The sequence below is a fragment of the Homalodisca vitripennis genome, chromosome 4, assembly GCF_021130785.1.
Source record: "Homalodisca vitripennis isolate AUS2020 chromosome 4, UT_GWSS_2.1, whole genome shotgun sequence".
In the NCBI taxonomy this organism is placed as follows: Eukaryota; Metazoa; Arthropoda; class Insecta; order Hemiptera; family Cicadellidae; genus Homalodisca; species Homalodisca vitripennis.
In genome coordinates, this window is record NC_060210.1 from 119,027,642 (window position 1) to 119,046,902 (window position 19,261).

Below are 19,261 nucleotides of genomic sequence, written 5' to 3' on the forward strand. Positions count from 1 at the left end.
CAATAAGGGTCGTCGAACAAAATTGTTTCAAAAATCATCTTAAGGTGTTATAATTATATGTTGGGGATTTGGTAATAATACTTCTAAATTTTTAAGGGCCAAAATATACGATTTCAGTTCAAATAATTATGAATGCTTCATTTGCTTAATTGCTATGCATACTCTACAGGTAATCTATAGACATCCTGCAGGCCATACTCAATCGAGTAACTTAGGTTTTTTTAAGATTCATTAAACAAGTTTATTTCGTTCGCTTGAATAATATTAGAACGTAATATAGTAATTTTGTTATATTTTTGGCCCGTAAGTAATTAAAATACAATTATCAACTAATTCCTTCATAATTTAAATATACACATTATTTTTTTAGTAGGTAATGAAATGAATCTGGTAAATATAGATTCATGAAGAACATAGCCAGGAAAACTTTTTGGGGGAAGGGTTCAGACACTGATAGTGGATATCCTGTAGTGGATAGAGTAATTCTCCATTTTCTTCCTTAAAGAATTCTTAACTCGTTTTTTTATCGAGAACTACCTTTCAGCAATATATGTCAATAATACCGAATTATTAAAAAAAAATATTCATTTACTAAAAATATTGAACAGAATTAAAATGTGGGGGGTCCGGACCCCTTGAACCCCCTCGCAAGCTACGTCCTTGCAATCCATGTACTCAGAACTTCCTTGCAATGAAGCTGTACTCAGCAGTACGCAATGCACGAAGTAGGCATGATCCGATTAAATGAGGAAATATACTACATGTACAACTTTAAGTACATGAAAGAGTATCAACCAGCAGTGACAAGGTGGTCGTGGTGAATGCACATAGACTGCATGCAGTGAAGCACCAAGAAATCTTGTCTGGGGTCCGTGGGCCCTTTCCAGCTAAATGTTTGAAATACTAGGTTATAAAATTGTTAAAAATACTACTTCTAAACTATTAAAGGAGGGTAACGATCATGTCAAAGTTTATAAAGTTTACCACTCTAAAGTAAAACAACTCTACTACCAATAACCAGGGGATGCTTATAGGCCTACAGGGGTAATTAAAATCTTCTGTCAACGCATACAGTTCACATTATGTTTATTTAACTATAGCAAAATTTAATCATAACAGTAACGAAATATTGTATAAAATAGTTAGGTTGAAATCACAAATTAAGACCAAAGCTAAATCGTGATGTCTACTTTCGAATGAAATAATACACATATCCTAGTTTAAAGTGTACCACAAACTAACCAATATAGGGGAACCCGGGGCGGAATGGGGTACTTAGTAAATATATATTTTTTTCATGTAAAAAGGGTTGATTAAAAAGGCTGAAATATTTTATACATGTTTATTGAACATTAGCACACAACAAGAAAATATTCATATCTTAACTAAACATCAATAATTTTTTTTATATTTTGAAAATTACACCTATTACAATTTCCCGTTCTGCCCCGGGTATCGGGGCAGAATGGGGTGGTCATTAAATACATGTCAACATTTTTGAAAAACTTCCCTCCAAACGTATATTGTTAATTATAACTACTAAAACGTGTTTTGTCATAGCTTTTTTTCCTAAGGCTACTTAAACTAACATCAATTGTTTTCAAATCCTATTCTCAGTCCTCATCGTCACATAATTCACATAACAATACAGCTTCATCGTCCTCACTGTCTATGCCTGCGCATGAATTGTGAGCCCACTTTTTGCACCTACAGCACGATACCCACCCTTCTACTGATTTTGAATAGAACTCTCCACAATACAAACAGGCACAGTATGCATCATCATCATCATCACTGTCATCATTGTCTTCATTTTTCTGCTCCTTCTTTTTTTCAAGTTTCTTCAGGTTTTTTTCTTTAGTTTCCTTACTCTTCGATTTGTTCTCCTTCTTAAACAACCTCATTCTTGCTTTTTCTTGCTTGATACGATTTTTTTCTTCCCTTTCATTTATAGCCATTTATAGCCATATAATAAGTTCTCTTTTGTATGGCGATTCTGTTAAGATCGCAGTCTTCCCTTTTTTCCGATTTGACCTCTTTGTGGTGGCCTTAACTTTGGGAATTGGCATCACAACTTCGGGTGAGACTACAAATTTGGATGTTTCCCCTAATTGAGAGGCCTGGTTACCATCTACCCAATGAGAGCATCCAGGGACACTCAATCCATCATTGAGCCGGGGTTTCTTTGCCGGTGTTTGCTCCTTATCAGTGCAAAAAACTTCATCAACATCATTTGAGCTTGCTGATTGGCATTTTTTAACTGGAATGTTCGGAGAAGGCTCTTGGATAAGTTCTTCACCTCCTTGGTTAAGATCTTCACCTCCTTGGTTAAGATCTTCACCTCCTTGGATAAGTTCTTCGCCTCCTTGGATCAGTTCTTCTCCTGGTGATAAGACAGCCTCTTGGGAAGGAGGTATTTCAACAGGAATGTCGGTTACGTCTGCTGGGAGAAAATCTTCCTCTTTGAAGATGGAGGGATCAGTAGGCCATATTCCTGTAGCTTTAAACGCACTTATGGCAGTTCTCATATTGGCGCATTGAATATAGGCTGCCCCAAAAATAGTCGATATCTGGAATAAAGTTACCACTTTTCCTGGATTGCTCCGAAGCCATTTTCGGAGCTCCTCGCTGTAGTATCGACTTAAGGGGTTCATAAATGCAACATCAAGAGGCTGAAGCCTCTGGGAGCAATGCGGTGGAATACATAGCATGGAAACTCCATTGTCCCTAGCATAGTCAATAACGTTCAGGTTTTTAGTGTGTGTCGAGTGGCCGTCAAGGATAAGAAGAACAGGCGATGTTTTAGATGCATTAGAGAATGTAACAAACTTCTTGAACCATGCAAAAAAAGTATCTAATGTAATCCACCCCGAGCTGTGTACCTCTGCCCAACCCCCAGGAGGCAATCCCATCTCAAACTCCTGCTGCATTCTTTTCCTAGGAAATATCAGCATAGGAGGCATGTACGCTCCACTTGCTGACATGCAAAGGAGGGCAGTTACAGTTTCTCCTCTGTCTGCCGAAGTTAACAACCCAACCTGACGCTTTCCTTTTAGGGCAATGATTTTTGAATTGCTCTTTGGGTTAACTGTAATTCCAGTTTCGTCGCAGTTATATATTTGGGAGGCAGTTAGTTTGTGCTTGTCCACTACTTTTGTGAGTAACAAAAAAAATTTGTCAACAGACACTTTGTTGAACCCCATAGCTCGTGCACCAGATGTTGACTCAGGTGTCCGAAGAGTTAAAGTAGGATGTCTCTTAAGGAAGCCTGAGACCCAATCTTGTCCTGCGGTTTGATTATTAAATCTATGGCCAATGCCATTCCTTACAGCTAATTGATAAGCTAATTCCCGCAAGTCTTTCATTGACAAACCAAATAACCTAGCCTCCATAGATTTTAAGTAGGTTACTAGCTCTTGTTCCTGCTCATCACTAAATACTTTTTGAAATTTTCCTGCTGATTTATTAATTTTATAGCCAGGGTTTTCTTTCTTTTTTTTACATATCTTTCCAAAGTTGATTGGGGCACATTGAACTGTTGAGACGACTTTTTGTAACCGAATTGGCCGGAAATAACTGCATCAACTGCGTTATTCATAGACTCGTAGGACCATGATTGTCTATCCGTTTTTCTTTTATAGTCTCGAACCATCTGAAATATAAAAAATAGCCTAAGTAATATGGTCACCAATAAAAATGAGTATGGGGCAGAACGGGGTACTTCCCCGTTCTGCCCCACCCCGTTCCGCCCCAGTGATATGTTTTAGGTTATGGAGGTATGGTGACTCAAAAACGATGTGTAAAGAAACATTCTACTACACGTAACATAAGCTAATTAAATGTACTTCAAGTATCCACTAATGATAGTTGAGCTTAAAAGCTGTAAATTGACCTTACCTTGGTTCCAATACCGATCAAATTTGCAACGCAGAAGCACGAAAACTATCATCAGCACACTCACTCCGCAAACATCAACGAAACTAACTAAACATGGCTGCCGGTGTCGAGCCGAAGTGGCGTGATCTAGTTACAGTGATTGCCGCTAGGTAGAAGCACGTGCTTGACCTCAAAAATCTACATCTTCATTCTGCCCCGCTACCCCATTCCGCCCCGGGTTCCCCTAGCTACAATAACGGAACTTATATTACAATAACACTTTAGCTTGTTTATTTCTGCGTTTATTCGTATTAAATTTTTTACTAACAGTACCTTTCAATTTTATATCAATATAAACGAAAATGCAGGATTGAATACCGAGCTAATATTAATGATTTTGAAGAATCATAATTATTCTTGAAAAGTCTGTCGATGGCTCTAGTTTCTTAATATTTTTCCCGAAAACTAATTGTGTGAACAGGAATATGTTCGATAAAAAGACGATAAAGTGTAAATTTTAATATGTACTTTATACAATATAAAGTGAAATTTTCAAAACCTGCTTATGAGAGCCCTACAGTGGAATGTTAGCTTTGATTTGACTACATGTTTCCTATAGATCAATCCAATAGTAAGGACACAATTTGAAATCTCCTAGACCTTTGCATTCGGCTTCGAGCTCTAAGGTAAGATCACCCACGAAGTCGGTTATGTTGTGAGTTGAGATGTTCGCAGTGGAAAACCGAGTACTGACTAATGACACTAGCATGCGGTAATATAAAAAAAATGTTGATGCACCTGGATGTATAGTGTTATCTGATAGTACTTATTATTATTATCTTTTCAATGAATTTGTATGGTTATCCTACTTATCGTATTTTTGAAGTAACAGATAACTTAAAACAGACGCTCCACAGATAACTTAAAACACTCCAGCTCAGTATTATTCACACGCAATAACATCTTTCTTGAAGCAGCCTATCAACTAGCGAGTTGTTTGTCACTTTTTTCCCATCCTGAGTTTCAAATAAATAGGATTACTTTAAACTTGACGGTATCTCTCAGTGGTAGTGTTTACTCGATTACGTAAAAACTACTGGGCCGATTGTACTGAAGTTTTACATGGACATCATTGGGCTTCCTGGTTAACATATAAGCCTATTCCTATTTTGAAAATCAATCCGGACTACGCCCCACTGGTTCTTTGTTTAAAGTTTGTTATTGACGATGGAAGGTTTGAAAGGAGAACAATATTTTGGACATTTGCCATCATTATAGGTTATAAAAGGTATAACAAAACGTTTCGAGGATTGGAATCCATCCTCTTCGTCAGGTGGAGGAGGTATTAATACATACAATATTAAAGAGCAGAAAGGATGAATCTCATAGTGACCAAATACATCTACTAATCTAGATGAGCCGGTGAAGCTTTGACGAGTTTATCTTCTAGGCGACCCATACTTTAATGGCCAGAAAAGGTATAAGACGGTAAGATATTGTAGAACATATTTTTCTTGAGTTAGACTGCAAATGTTCTCATATACAGGAGACATAATGTTGTCTTCCTCTCTTAGTATTATTGTAAAGTCATTTACAGAGAAAACTTAAGACGTTCATACTCTTACAGAACAAGTTTAAAAGATTTCAAGTATGTTAACAACCAGTCTAGAGTTCTTTGTATTGAGGAGAATTCACGTAACGTAGATTCCTACAAAAGAGAAAAAAGAGTTAATTTGGGGAGATGTGTTGAGCAGAAGTAATATGCTATTTAAGAAGAAAGAGTTATTGAACGTTAAAAGGAATAAATTATCACCAGGAGTTCCAGAACCTTTTTAGTACCAAATAGTGTGGGGTATGCGTGACTAACAGGTGATATTGTGGTCCGATAGATTTTTGTTTTTCAATCTCCTTATTGCAGTAATTTGTCACACTTCTGCTCAATGGTGTGAAAAATAGTTTTTTTTATACTTTATCATAATTAAGATAATCGGTTAAAGAAACATGTTTATCATTATACCAGCTATCACTCTATTTAAAGTTATTGACAACGTTATTACCTGCGTCATGTATCGTATTATTCACATGTAATAAATGGATTTCTCTTTAAGTGGCTTATCGGCAACTTTACAATTACAGACTTATCTACAAATAAGCTATTTGCCATTCTGAGTTTCAATTAGAACTAGTCACTCTTCATCAAACTGTGAGTGATATAGAGATATTCATCCATCATGGTACATGTGCGATATACCGACTGGGGGCTGTGGTGCCAGGTGTTCGCAGGCATTTCAGGTTTGTGAAAATCTGTCATAAAATCCATTTCATTTGCGGCTTAAAGTATATAGTATGTTCAGGAACTTTACGAGTTCAAAGGTTTTCTTTATAGCCTTGTATTTTGATAGTACTTCATTTCAAGAAGAGTCCATATTTTCAAGCAGTACTGATTTCCAACAGGGTTTCACATTTTGTCTCTGATGGTCTCTGCAATGATATTTAACTCAGTAAAATAAGGCAAAATAAGGATGCAACCTCGGAATGAAAGATAATAAGCTAAAAAATTGCATACGTCTTTATTTTGATGGTATAAAACTTACCTCAAAAGTCTCATATAATCACGTGTACGCGTCTTTAGATATTTAAGGTCAAATTTCACGAAAATCAGTTTTTTGCAAATATCTCGTTTCCATTACGCTAAATGACTTTGAAGGTGGTTAGAGAAATTGTAGAACGGAAAATTCTCTTCAACTTTTGTCTGAGAGTAATGTTGTGTACGTTCAACCCTTTTTGAGATACAGCGCAAAGAGTAGGGGACCGCTTACATGTATACTACGATAATGCGAGGTCAGCCAGTAGAATACAATAAATAAATGAGTTATATTGTTAATTATTTACTTAATATTATTATTATTACTTAATACTATTACTATTGTTAGCATTATTATCATTATTATTAAATATTTGTTATTTAATATACCGAGACGAAACCACTACAACATATATCATCGATGGGTGGTTTTCTCTTGCATCGCGTTGTATGGAATAAAGATGATACTATCTCTGATATATTTTGAATAAATACGTCAAATATTTACAAACACATTATGGGTCAAGTATCGCTGTTGTATTTGATGGGTTACTCAGACTACACTAAGAACATTAAAGCAATGGAACAATTAAGAAGAACTGCTGTTGTTTCAAAATCTTACGAACTCCGCTTTGATGAAACAATGGAGGTGCCAATCAGCCAAGAAAAGTTTTATCGAATTCATCTAATAAAAAAAAAAAATATTTATAGACATGCTTATCAACAAATTAAAAACTGCTAATATTACTACAAATCAAGCCAGAGATGATGCTGATGTTCTCATTGTAGAAACAGCTATTGCAGAGTCTGAACTTAAAAAAAAACTTCTGTCATTGTAGGCGAAGATATTTATTTGCTAGTTATCTTGATAGGACGTGCTCAATCACATCAACAAGAAATTTGTTTCAAAAAAATGGGTAAGGGTAATGTGGAGACAAAACTGTATTCAATCGAAAAGTTTTGATAAATACCCTCATTCTAAGAAACACATATTATTTTTACACGCATTTAGTGGATGTGATATGACTTCTGCGCTTTATAGAAAAGGTAAAATATCGTTTATTAAAATGTTCGAAAATCATCACGATTTAAATCAATCAGCTGAACTATTTAAAAAAAAAAACTGCTCTGTACAAGAATTATTTGGAAAATGGAGTACGTATTTTCTCAGCAACGTATAATGCTCCGAAATCAGAAGACGATATAGACTCTTTTCGATACACCCAGTTCATCAAATCAACAAGACTCAACAAACCAGTGCAGTTATCAAAGTCTTCCTTCCTTCAAGTACAGCAGCTCGTCAGCATATATCCTTCGTGTCTATTATCAGACCCAAATTTGGGAAATGATTGAGAACCCCAGGAATTCGGCTGGGTACTGCAAAATGAACTCCTGGAACCAATAACATCATTATTACCACCAGCACCAGAAGATCTGCTGAATACAATATTTTCCAATTGCAAGAAAGGTTGTGGTTCTAATTGCGGATGCAGGAAATCAGGATGCACTTTAATTTGTGGGGAGTGTAATGGACAATCATGCCTCAACGCTTCATCAACTTCAGATGGTTTCAATGAAGAAAGTGAATATGCACCTGATATTCTTGAATCTTTCTATTCTGATAATTTAGTAAACGAGAATGATGATAATGAATCCGATATTGAACAGCCAGAGGAAGAAGAAGACGATGAACAAGAAGAAAATTAAAACAAAAATATTAACCATTAATAATGAAAACAAATATTTTATATTTGTAATTTTAATAAATTGATTATTGGATCAATAAATAATAATATATAATTAAACTTCATTTGAAATATTTCTTTTAATATTGTATGTTTTGGTAAAAATAAAATAAGTATTATTTAGAGAATATATAATTTATAATGAATATCTATAAGTAATGGTATATTAAATAATTAAATATTTAATAATAATGATAATAAGCTAACAATAATAACAGTATTAAGTAATAATAATAGTAAGTGAATAATTAAACAATATAACTCATTTATTTATTGTATTCTACTGGCTGACCTCGCATTATCGTATATACATGTAAGCGGTCCCCTACTCTTTGCGCTGTATCTCATAAAGGGTTGAACGTACATAAAATGACTTCAGACAAAAGTTGAAGAGAATTTTCCGTTATACAATTTCTCTAACCACCTTCAAAGTCATTTAGCGTAAGGGAAACGAGATATTTGCAAAAAACTGATTTTCGTGAAATTTGACCTTAAATATCTAAAGACGCGTACACGTGATTATATGAGACTTTTGAGGGTAAGTTTTATACCATCAAAATAAAAGACGTATGCAAATTTTTTAGCTATTATCTTTCATTCCGAGGTTGCATCCTTATTTTACCGGACTAATTACTGTTGGATTGAAATGTGTCTCATATTATATTAGTTTTCCGATCTGCTTCGTTTACCCCATTTCTTGGGGCTTCCAATCACGTTTAAGTCACACATCTGTAGAGAGTCTTTCTTTCTTGTAAGGTGTTGTGTCAACTGATATTTTTACTCTCATTAAGTAGATGAAGATTTTGATTTTACCTTTGAGCAATCGTAAGTTATCATGATCCAAGAATTGTAGACACCCTCATGCTCGATCTTTCTTAAATCCAGTTTCATTATTAATATTCATCTGAGAGAACTAGACGAAAACCCGTTTTTCAATTAAGCAAACTTCCTTTTGTATTATTATTATATTATTATCCACAAGTATTAACGTGTAGAAGTTATTATTTTGTTGTACTGAATTTTTTGAACAGAAATACCTGATTTGTCAATTCAGGAACAGTACAATCACATTTAGATTGTAGCATAGAACATAATTCTAGAGTTTATTTAACAATGACTCCAGCATATTTGACAACTTCGTAACAGATAGGACTTCGATTCCAAGCAGATTCGATACAAATTTCATTAGATTTTTTGAAACAGATTTGTTAACATTCTAAATGGGTTTTAAAAATTATTCTAAGCAGATTTAACAATCTGTAATAGATCAGACATTGATTTCAAGCAGATGTGACAGTATTCAACTTAGATTCTTCCAAAAATATTTTGTAATCAAAATAATTGTCTTAATAAATGGAATTAGAAGAGTTGAATAAAATAGGCGATCTGAGATACAAAGAATACGAGAAAATACCTGATGTAATAGAAAAAAAGCATATATAGCAAATTTATAGAAAATTAAAGACAAATTAGAGACAATTAAGTAAGGATTTACAATCATTTGTGGAGTTAGAATACTCCAAAGTGTACCTTCCAAACAGATTTTAAACTGTCCTAGACGTCAAAAATATAAAATAAATCAATAAATAAAAACTATAGTTGTCACTTAAAAAAGACAATAAAAGACAAAATAGGCTATAAAGAATGTATTACTATTAATTTTATAGAATAAATACTTTTCGCTGAGTTTACGAGATTTTTCAGTTTTTTAACACATTTTTCAGGTATTCTTAGATTGTCAGTTATTTTTTTAACTTTTAACAGATTTTTCATTGATTTTAAGCTGATAAAATAAATTTTTCAATAAAACAAACTTAGAAGCAGTTATGTAATCTTTTACATTACGTAAAAGATTACATAACTGAAAGATTACACCAAAAACTAATTACATTCTAATTGGTTAGTTTTCAGTAGAATTAATACATTATTAATTGGTTTATGTTACTTTAGACAGTATTTTATATGGATTTTCTGTCCGTCCTAAAAGTGCGCTAGAACCGTTCGTATCTACGTACTACTACTGAGTTTTACTGGAATCTTTCTCAGAGCCGATCTGGCGAGATATTGATAACTTTGAGTTAAGTTCTGTTATTCTGTGGTGAGAATAAATCTCTAAAAATGTATAAGCATAGTTAGTAAAAAAACAAAACAACTATAAAAATAAAAATATTAGTTAAGACGAGAAAGTCGTTTTTAATCTTTTTACTATATTAACAAGATATTATTGTTTCAGTCAGTATGGGGGCTTTCTCTGCTGCTACACTCTACGGGTGGGTCACTCCACTACTTCCTCACTTTCTCAGTCCAGAAAGTGTGATACCAATGACTCCTATAGAAGCCTCCTGGATGATATCCTTTACACAGTTTGCCAACATGATAACTCCGATCCCAGCTGGCATCATGGCAGATCGCTTCGGTAGGAAGCCCATGATTCTTGTCTCTGCTCCTCTCTTCGTTCTGGGCTGGTGTATCATCCTCTACTACAAGACCTACTTTTCCCTCCTGTTGGCTCGCAGTGTACAAGGCGCTGCTGTCGGAATAGTTTTTTTTAACCGTTGTTCCAGTGTATCTTGGGGAAATTGCGAGCACTGGATCTCGAGGAGGTATTACTAGTCTATTCTTCATCTTCCAGTGGTTGGGTTACCTCTTTGAGTATTGCACCGGACCTTTCTTGTCTTTCACGAACTTCACCCTGCTCACTCTCGTACCGCCCGTACTTTACTTCCTACTGGTCTGGATGCAGCCTGAGAGTCCTATCTACTACTTGATGAAAGGCAACAAACAAGAAGCCTACAACTCCCTGAAGTGGTTTCGCGGATCTTCAGACGACGAAGAGATCGCTCAAGAATGGGAGAGGATGAAGCTCAACGTCGAAGAAGACCAAGCGAAGGAAACCACTTGGAAAGACGTGATAGCGACGCCGACTGACCGGAAGGCTCTGTACCTAATGCTCTTTGCAGGATCCTTGAGGATTTTAAGTGGAACTATGCCCCTTGTCGCTTACGCCACACAGAATTTCAAATTAACTTCTGATCTCGTTGTCGCCCCTAAATATATTACCATAGTTCTGGGTACTGTACTGGTTACAGCAGCTTGTTTGAGCTTCTTCACCTTAGACTTTTTAGGTCGAAGATCTCTAATCATCACATCGTCTCTTGCATCTTCTGTAAGCCTGTTTGTGGCCGGAATGTACTACTTTCTAGAGTCCAAGACGACCGTTGATGTTGCTCCTTACAGCTGGGTGGCTCCTATAGTTATCCTGGTGTACGCCGCAGTCGACGTCGGAGGCTTGTACCCAGTCCACACGGCTTACACGTCAGAGCTCTTCACGTCCAAAACTCGTGCTATGGCTTCCAGTCTTGCCGCTGTCATCACAACGTTCTTCTCCTTCCTTGCCCTGGTATCCTACCAAACTGTCATTGACCTGTTCGGTGTATACTTCAATTTCTTCATCTATAGCACGATCTGCTTTGTTGGCGCTGTGGTTTCCTACATCTTCATGCCAGAAACTAAGAACAAAACATTTGAACAGATAAGAAAGGAACTTTGTACCCTTACCAGAAATAAACTTATTTGATTTTGCACCCCTTTAAATTATTATTGAGTACATAAATTTGATGTAACATGGGTTTTCATTTTAATATGTATATAATATCAATTTTTACCTTGATCAGATAATAAAATAACTTTAACCACTTATCAGAAATGTTCTACCTTTATGACTTAACAACTTATTTAACTGTTAATATTAGTTTAACGGTAACTCGTATAATCAATGATATTATTAACATCTAAGTAACTCGTATATCATACTTATATATAACGTACATTATTTTAATTCGTACCATAACGCACCAACATCCTTGTTAATTTTATTTCGTAAAGTCTTGTAATTAATTCTTTGTATATATTTATGTTTTTGTCATACTAAATAATAAATTAAAACTTATCTGTATTTTTTCATTAACCCTACAACATGTACCCTTGTAAATGATACAACCATGGGTATACAAATGTTTTACTGTTTGATCCTAGAACTAGAAATACAACATTTTTTTAATTATATCGTTTAAAACAAAAGGTAAAAAATTATTGTATTTATAGACTGCAATTTGTATAACATATTTTATTGCTTGATAGTTTTTATTTACGTTTTACGAGAAAGACATATACTATATAATATTGGACTTGTAATAATCATAAGTTTACTAAATTAATAACTACATTTTTCCTCAACTATAATTGCTCATTGTTGTCACTACTGTCCGGCGCAGTCTTAATTTCCTAATTAAAGGTATCTGGACTTTGGGTGAGCTTTAATTAGGGACAGTTAAATGGATGGTCTGATACCAAAAGTGAAACCAACTCCCATATTTTTAATTTTTCAGTACGAACAATAATAGATTTTCAATGTTTGATGCTAAAATAGCACTTTGAAATTGAAAAACATATTGTTGTTTTGTGATAATCTGAAAAGTTACACTAATTGTATCTTCATAATTACTGAAAAAATTAATATAAAACTCAGCAAGGGATGAAAATATTTTTTCAAAATTTTTTTGTACTGACATGGTTCAGTCTGGTTCATGAAACTTACCAATTGCACCCTGGGTGCTTCAGTGAACCAATATTTATATGTAAAATAAGTTACTTAAAATATTTTTCTTTCATCTTTAAAATTACTGAATTGTATCTAAAATGTTCTAAGGTGGATTTTACTTCTAAATTAGGGAGGAATAATAAGTTTCATTACTGATTTTTCATTCTGATTTTATTATTTAAAAAGTGAGAAGACCAAAACAAACACAGTATTTACAAAATTAAAAACAGGTCAAATTTAATAAAACTTATAGATTATCAACCAATTCTTCATCGTTGATTTCACTGGTAGTTATTTCCTGTTTCTGGAACAAGTCTTCATAAAATCCATGGTGAATCGGTGGCACAAGTTCTAACATTGATTTTAAGTCAAGCCTTTTTTTCAGAAGAAAGAGGTTTGCCGTTAGGATTCTTTTGTGACTAAAGGAAGATGGTTGAAGAGGAACTTGAGTCTTACTGGGTTCAGACCTCTTGGTTTCAAGGGTTTTTGATTTCTTTTTTTTGGAGAGCCGTTTACTGAGACTGATTGAGTGGTACTCAACATCACTATTGTGTGTGTACTTATAATACATGACATAAGGATGACTTTGTCTTACACATAAACTTCTGATCTTTAACCATTCAAACTTTCTCTCCGTCACACTCTTTTCTGTTTGTAAGAGCTGCGCAAACTTGATCAGTAGTTTATCAAATCTGTTTTCCTTTATAGTAATGACTTCAAATGCTTGCTTCTTTGACCTACATCCCTTTATTATTTCAGCAAGCTGTTGTGGGACATAAATGTATTCGTGTCTTCTCATGCTTTTTTCTATGTGACCAAAATCCGTGTCGTTTGGCAAAAAACTGTGGCCTGGTATGGGAAATTTTTGCTCAATTTCTTTAATGTTGTTTAAAGGGTTTTGCACTAGTCGCATGAGTAGGGATACCATTTTGAAATTCCTATTCTGGCCACCACATGAGTCGCACCACAACACAATCTTTTCTTTTGTAGGATGGTCAGAAATGTATTTTCAAAAGGCAGGATCCAATTTCATCTGGTCCCCTTCCTCCTTGACATTCATTCCAAAGGTGCATTGTTCCTTTTGACGAGGCACAGTCATGAACGCCCTAAATTATAAACGGACAATTGCCTCTTATAATATGCTATTCCTGTAGGAACCTTTGGCAATGAGAATGTCTTCTGTAAATCAAAAGTTTAAAACGGTGCATTTCGCCGTTTTTAGCAAATTGCATGTCCCGCTTCATTTCATCTCTTGCTGCATTTACTTTTCTATGGTGAAGCTCAGTATTGGCCAACACTTGATTGAGTTTCAATTTTTTTTTCTGCAGAGTCTAGTTCACTCTCAATCGCTTTCTTCTGGACATTATATGAATCGCACACTTTACAGGTGTCCTTATGAGGTGTCTTAAAACCTAAATTGAAGTCTTTGTAAAAGATTTTTTCATACATTGACTGAGACACAGTCTGATCTTTAACATTATCAGCTTCCATTTTTTTGGGCATATAACCTATACATTAGACTTAAATTTAATTCAGCCCCTAAATACTTTTTGTTTGGATTATCTTTGCGACTGTAATGGCTAGTGTAGGCAGGAAAAGATGATATATGATTTTTAACAGAGTTAATTCGTTCATCTGATAGTTTGTTATGAGGCGTATGTTTACCTCTTTTGTCTACAACCTCACCACGACTAACTTTCATCAGTGAGCGATGAATCTTCGCGCTATCTATTTTAAGTGTTTTTATAAACATACTTTTACAAATCCTGACATCAATATTTTGACATGGCAAATAATAGTAACGAGAGAATTCTCTCTTTGAATCATCAGAAACCCCTTTTTTTCAAAAGCATTTCGAACTTTAACAGACCTACCAATAATAGCAGTCTGTGTATCAAATGACCCTGAATTCCAAAAGAGATCAAAAAAACTTTTTTTCCTTTCATCAATATTAACTTTTTCAGCGCATTTCATTCTACATTTACAGTCAAACGGTTCAAATATTTTACTTGCAACAGGATTACCACTAGTACTCTCATAAGCTTTTCCTGAGTTTCGATTTATCTTTCTAATATTTTTTTTCCACTTAGCTGGATCTCCGTAGTTTCTCTTTCTTCTCTTCTTCTCGGGTGGGTTTTTCTTCTGTTGCTACGAGTGTTTCCTGTCTCATTTCTGATCCATCTGCCCCAACATCTTTTCCATCCTTCTTCTTCTTCTTCTTCCTTTTTTGCTTAGAACCACATGGGACATCATCTGCAACATTAATGCCAATATAAAGCATGTACAAAGCCAACAATATAAAATAGTCCTATTTTATTAAAGTATGGTGGTAAAAGGATTACTGTAGTAATAATGTACCAATATATACACACACAAAAAAACAAAATAAGGTTTGTTTTATTAAAAAATGAATTAATTAATCTATTATCATTGTCTATAAGCTTTATAAAAATCCAGGGCAAACAAAAAACAATCAGCATTTTTACAATCTCGTCTGCCAGAATGAACTAACATCATTTAAATATCTGAACACTGTATGCCAGAGTGAACTAACTCCAAAATCCCAGTTATGACAACAGATAGTATATCGTGCATTGCAGATATCTGTTAACAACACTATTGAAAGGCTACAACATTAATATGTTTTACAAAAAACACAACCACAACAGCTGATATTATGGAGGGAATAGTTAGTTCACTTTGGCATAAGATGAAATGCTAATGTACACTAACCTATTGCATATAATTGAAATGACCTTAGATAATTAGTAAAATGTGAAATATTACCTTCACTACTATCTTCAGCATGTTGAGGTGGGATGTACTCGTCGCCAGAATCTTCAAATAAGTCGGATAAACTGGAGTTTAACTCACTATTTATTAAAGAAGAGGATGCACCATGAACCAACTCTAATGCGTCAGCCATGTTTTTCAGGAGTTAGTTCAGTCTGCCACACAAACAAAATCAAAATTCCCCGTATGGTAAAACAGAAAAATAAAATTTCACCTCACAAACTCAGCTGTTTAATATGGTTCTCTCTCTGGCATGTGAATGTATTGTATTTTATAAAGTAAGAAATGACAATACCGGAAAAACATTGAAATTGGAGTTGGTTCAGTTTGGCATCAGACCATCCAAATATCAGTTAAAATATGTATTTTATAGTCCCTACATTCTGTATAGTACTGTATTGGAAGTACATGTTTGGACTTTTAGTGCATCTTTGACTTTAAAAAGTTATTTGTCCAATACGATGCCATGGCATGTAACAGTATAAACTCAAAAAATATTATACAAAAACTAAATCCATTGACACGGTTTTGTTCAGAAATTTATCTTAGAGAAGCTTAAGTTGTAGTACACTGCACACACATTTCAACACGTGACTCTCTATATAGTCTCCAAAAATAACAATTTCAGTTTCCTGTTGAATGTTTATAGAGCATTGGAAGTCAGTTGGAGTACAGTTTTCTGTTTCATTATCATATAGAAAATAAGTTGTTCTTTGCAATATGATAAAAATATGTCGAAGCAAAACTCTTTCGTAGCCTTATTAATCGTATTTTTGAGCTCGACTTTTCTCACTCCTAAAAAACATTGCGCGCTCAGAACATTCACTATTGCTCCTAGTGATAAATTTTTTTGTTTTACGCAATTATGCAATACGGAATAATCAACTACCAAATGAATCGATTGTTGTTCAAACTATCGTAAAGGCCGATGAGGGTTTGGACGTCTCAACTTAGAACCTGACTACGTCTCTGCCTCATATGTATGAGCATTGAGAGATATAATGGTTTTTGCAAGTTTGTGGTACTTTTGAACGCACCTTTTAAGCAATAAATGGGTATTATTTATTTAGCAGCGAAATTATTTAAAAAACTAAGAAGAAATTAGTCTCTTCGGTCACATGAACCCATAATTATATTTAAGAGTAAATGTTTTGTTTCCATTTTTTTTATTTTATCCATGTGTACTTTCTCATAAAATATAAATAACTTTTTATAAACACTGTGGAGTTGCAAACAGTTGTTAATAATGGCGTGTTAAAAAAATAAATAAATTGTTTTTTAACACTCGTATATTGCTGTACTGACGGTTATATCAATTTTAGCCCCATTATAATAATATTAAACTTCAATCACGTTTACGACGATCTTAATTTTATACGTAGGATTAAGAGGCGGTATCTCATTTAACAATATTTTCCTCATTAGATAAAAAGTCTGACATTCTTTTGTATTTTATCGTTTAAAAATTGTAAAAATATACAATTTAGAAGAAGAGCGTTTGGATGTTTATAAAAGAAGCATAAACAATAAAGGTCTAAAATAAGTGTAACATTGTTTTAAGGTGAAAAAAGAACTTTTTAACTCCAGCTGGCTTTTAAGGGCTAGATGAATAATTTCAACACTACTAAAGTCAGTTTAGTAGTCTTCTACTCAAGTCAATTGTTCCTGTTTTGTTTTCAAAATGAAATTAGAAGCAAAGCCGCGGGTAACTGGTAGTTTTTTTGTTGTTGTTAAATTGAGGTTTGTAATGTTAGACTGTGTGAGTAGACTTAAAGGCTGTGGTGGTAGATGTTCGCATTGTTACTTGCGCAAACTTTATTGGCTGAGAAATAGCGAAGCCTATCACTCGAAGAGGCTGGAAAAATTTCATCTTTGTCAGTCTGTCCTTAAGATATCTCGAGAACGAACTTATCTAGAGGATTACAATTTTGTTGCAGGCAGCATCGAGTTCGATAATGATGCTTGTAACTCCTTGAGATTTTACCAAGCGTTAGCGAATATTTTTACATTTTTTATTGGTAACCATGTGATAGCAACGAAAAAATTGCAGAGTAAAAAATATGTAAACAGATTGAGCACAATCATAAGACAGTTTTACATGTGACATAGTAAATTATGTATTCTAACTATCCGTGAGATGTCACGAAGAATATTTAATCTGGATAATATGTTCAATTTTGCAAAAAACTTTACTTGTCACAGACCACAATTAGTTCTATGATAGTGTCTTTGATGCCTATCACTCAGTAGGCTGGAAGAACTTTTCTTTTTTCTTCTGTTATTGCTTTTCGTCTCCCTTCTGGCACAAGGTCGCGCCGCCTCTTCGAGCTGAGCCACTTAAACCGCAACTATCTCCAGTTCAGCTCTGTCCCAAGAATACTTCGGCTTGGCAACGAGGTGTGCAGTGAAGTAGACTTTTTCTGCAATCGACTGGGAGCTTTGAGACGTGCTGTGTTGACAGTGAGACATTTGAGTCAGAGTGAGCTTGCCGAGTCCTGCACAGTATTACATTAATAGTTACTCCATTGTTATCTTTGATGATTTAGTCTATTACTGTTATCATTATTGTTATTGTTGTATTATTATTTTTTATTACTTGTTATATCATTACTTGTTATTGTTATTGCACTATTGTTATTGGTACCACTTTCGTTATGTTTAACATTGTTTTAGTTTTATCTTTGTTATATCTGTTTATTTCACTATGTCGTAGTCATGGTCAATTGCTGAACTTGATTTTTCATACTATACTTTTTTTATGAGAATTTATTACTGTTTATTACTAGTCATCTTAAGTATTGTAATTTTGCAAAATGGTTATACCGTGGGAATGTAAATAAATAAATAAATAAATAAATAGAGTGATGTAATCATTCTGCTTGTCTGTTTGTCTGCAAGAAAGTTTAAGAATAAAGCGTGCTATACGCTGGAAATTTTGCTAACACCTTCAATTCAGTAAAGCCTATTTTTCGCACCGCGGGCTTTAGGAGGACGTTCAGTTCTTAGTTGATCTTGATCACCTCAGTAAGTCAACACTTCGTATCCTGAAAGACTCTTGGAGCAATTGGAAAAAAATTATAAATAGTAGTAGTAAATGTTAATAAAACAATACTTTTCCAATAAAGTTTATTATTTTGGACGTATCCTACTTGTTTTAACGGCACGCTAAAATTTACTATTACAATGCAAAACAAAAAATTGCAAATTTTAATAATTTGCGAACAATGTTAAATGTTAATAAATAATAATAATCTAATTCTTTTCTTATCTAGTTTTCATTAAAAGTTGAGACATCCTAGTTCTTAATTTTGTAAATATTTGGATATATAGGTTTCTACCAAGTTAACACTGCTGCAGGGTAACTAGACGCAAAATCCTAAAAGGAAGACTTTGGGGGTGAAAAGTGAGGAAATAAAGAAAAAAGAGGACAGTATTAAATATTGTTATAAACTTTGCGAATAACATTTATTTATGAATTATTAACGCACATTATACATTAGTACTGTGTTTTAGCATATTATAATGTAAATAAAAAAAACTAAAATTGTTTTTTTTTTATATAAATTTAACAAATAAATATGAAAGAATATATTAACGAATAAAAGTATTACTTGAGGTTTTTATTTTGTGTGTGGCATAAGATTGATTTAATTATTGCTATAA

General features: G+C 34.0%; 1 protein-coding gene across 1 annotated transcript; it reads left to right on the forward strand.

The window, feature by feature from the left end:
• The first annotated feature begins 6,009 nt into the window (after nt 1-6,009).
• LOC124360017 (facilitated trehalose transporter Tret1-like) lies at nt 6,010-12,154 on the forward strand. The gene is made up of 2 exons (XM_046813245.1): nt 6,010-6,168; nt 10,439-12,154. The coding sequence occupies exon 2, from the start codon at nt 10,943-10,945 to the stop codon at nt 11,780-11,782; it is 840 nt and encodes a 279-aa protein (XP_046669201.1). The 5' UTR covers nt 6,010-6,168; nt 10,439-10,942; the 3' UTR covers nt 11,783-12,154.
• The last annotated feature ends 7,107 nt before the right edge of the window (nt 12,155-19,261 follow it).

What these genes read in the sequence shown, in the direction of transcription:
- LOC124360017 (XM_046813245.1), top strand. Translation starts at nt 10,943, where the DNA reads ATGCAGCCTGAGAGTCCTATCTACTACTTGATGAAAGGCAACAAACAA.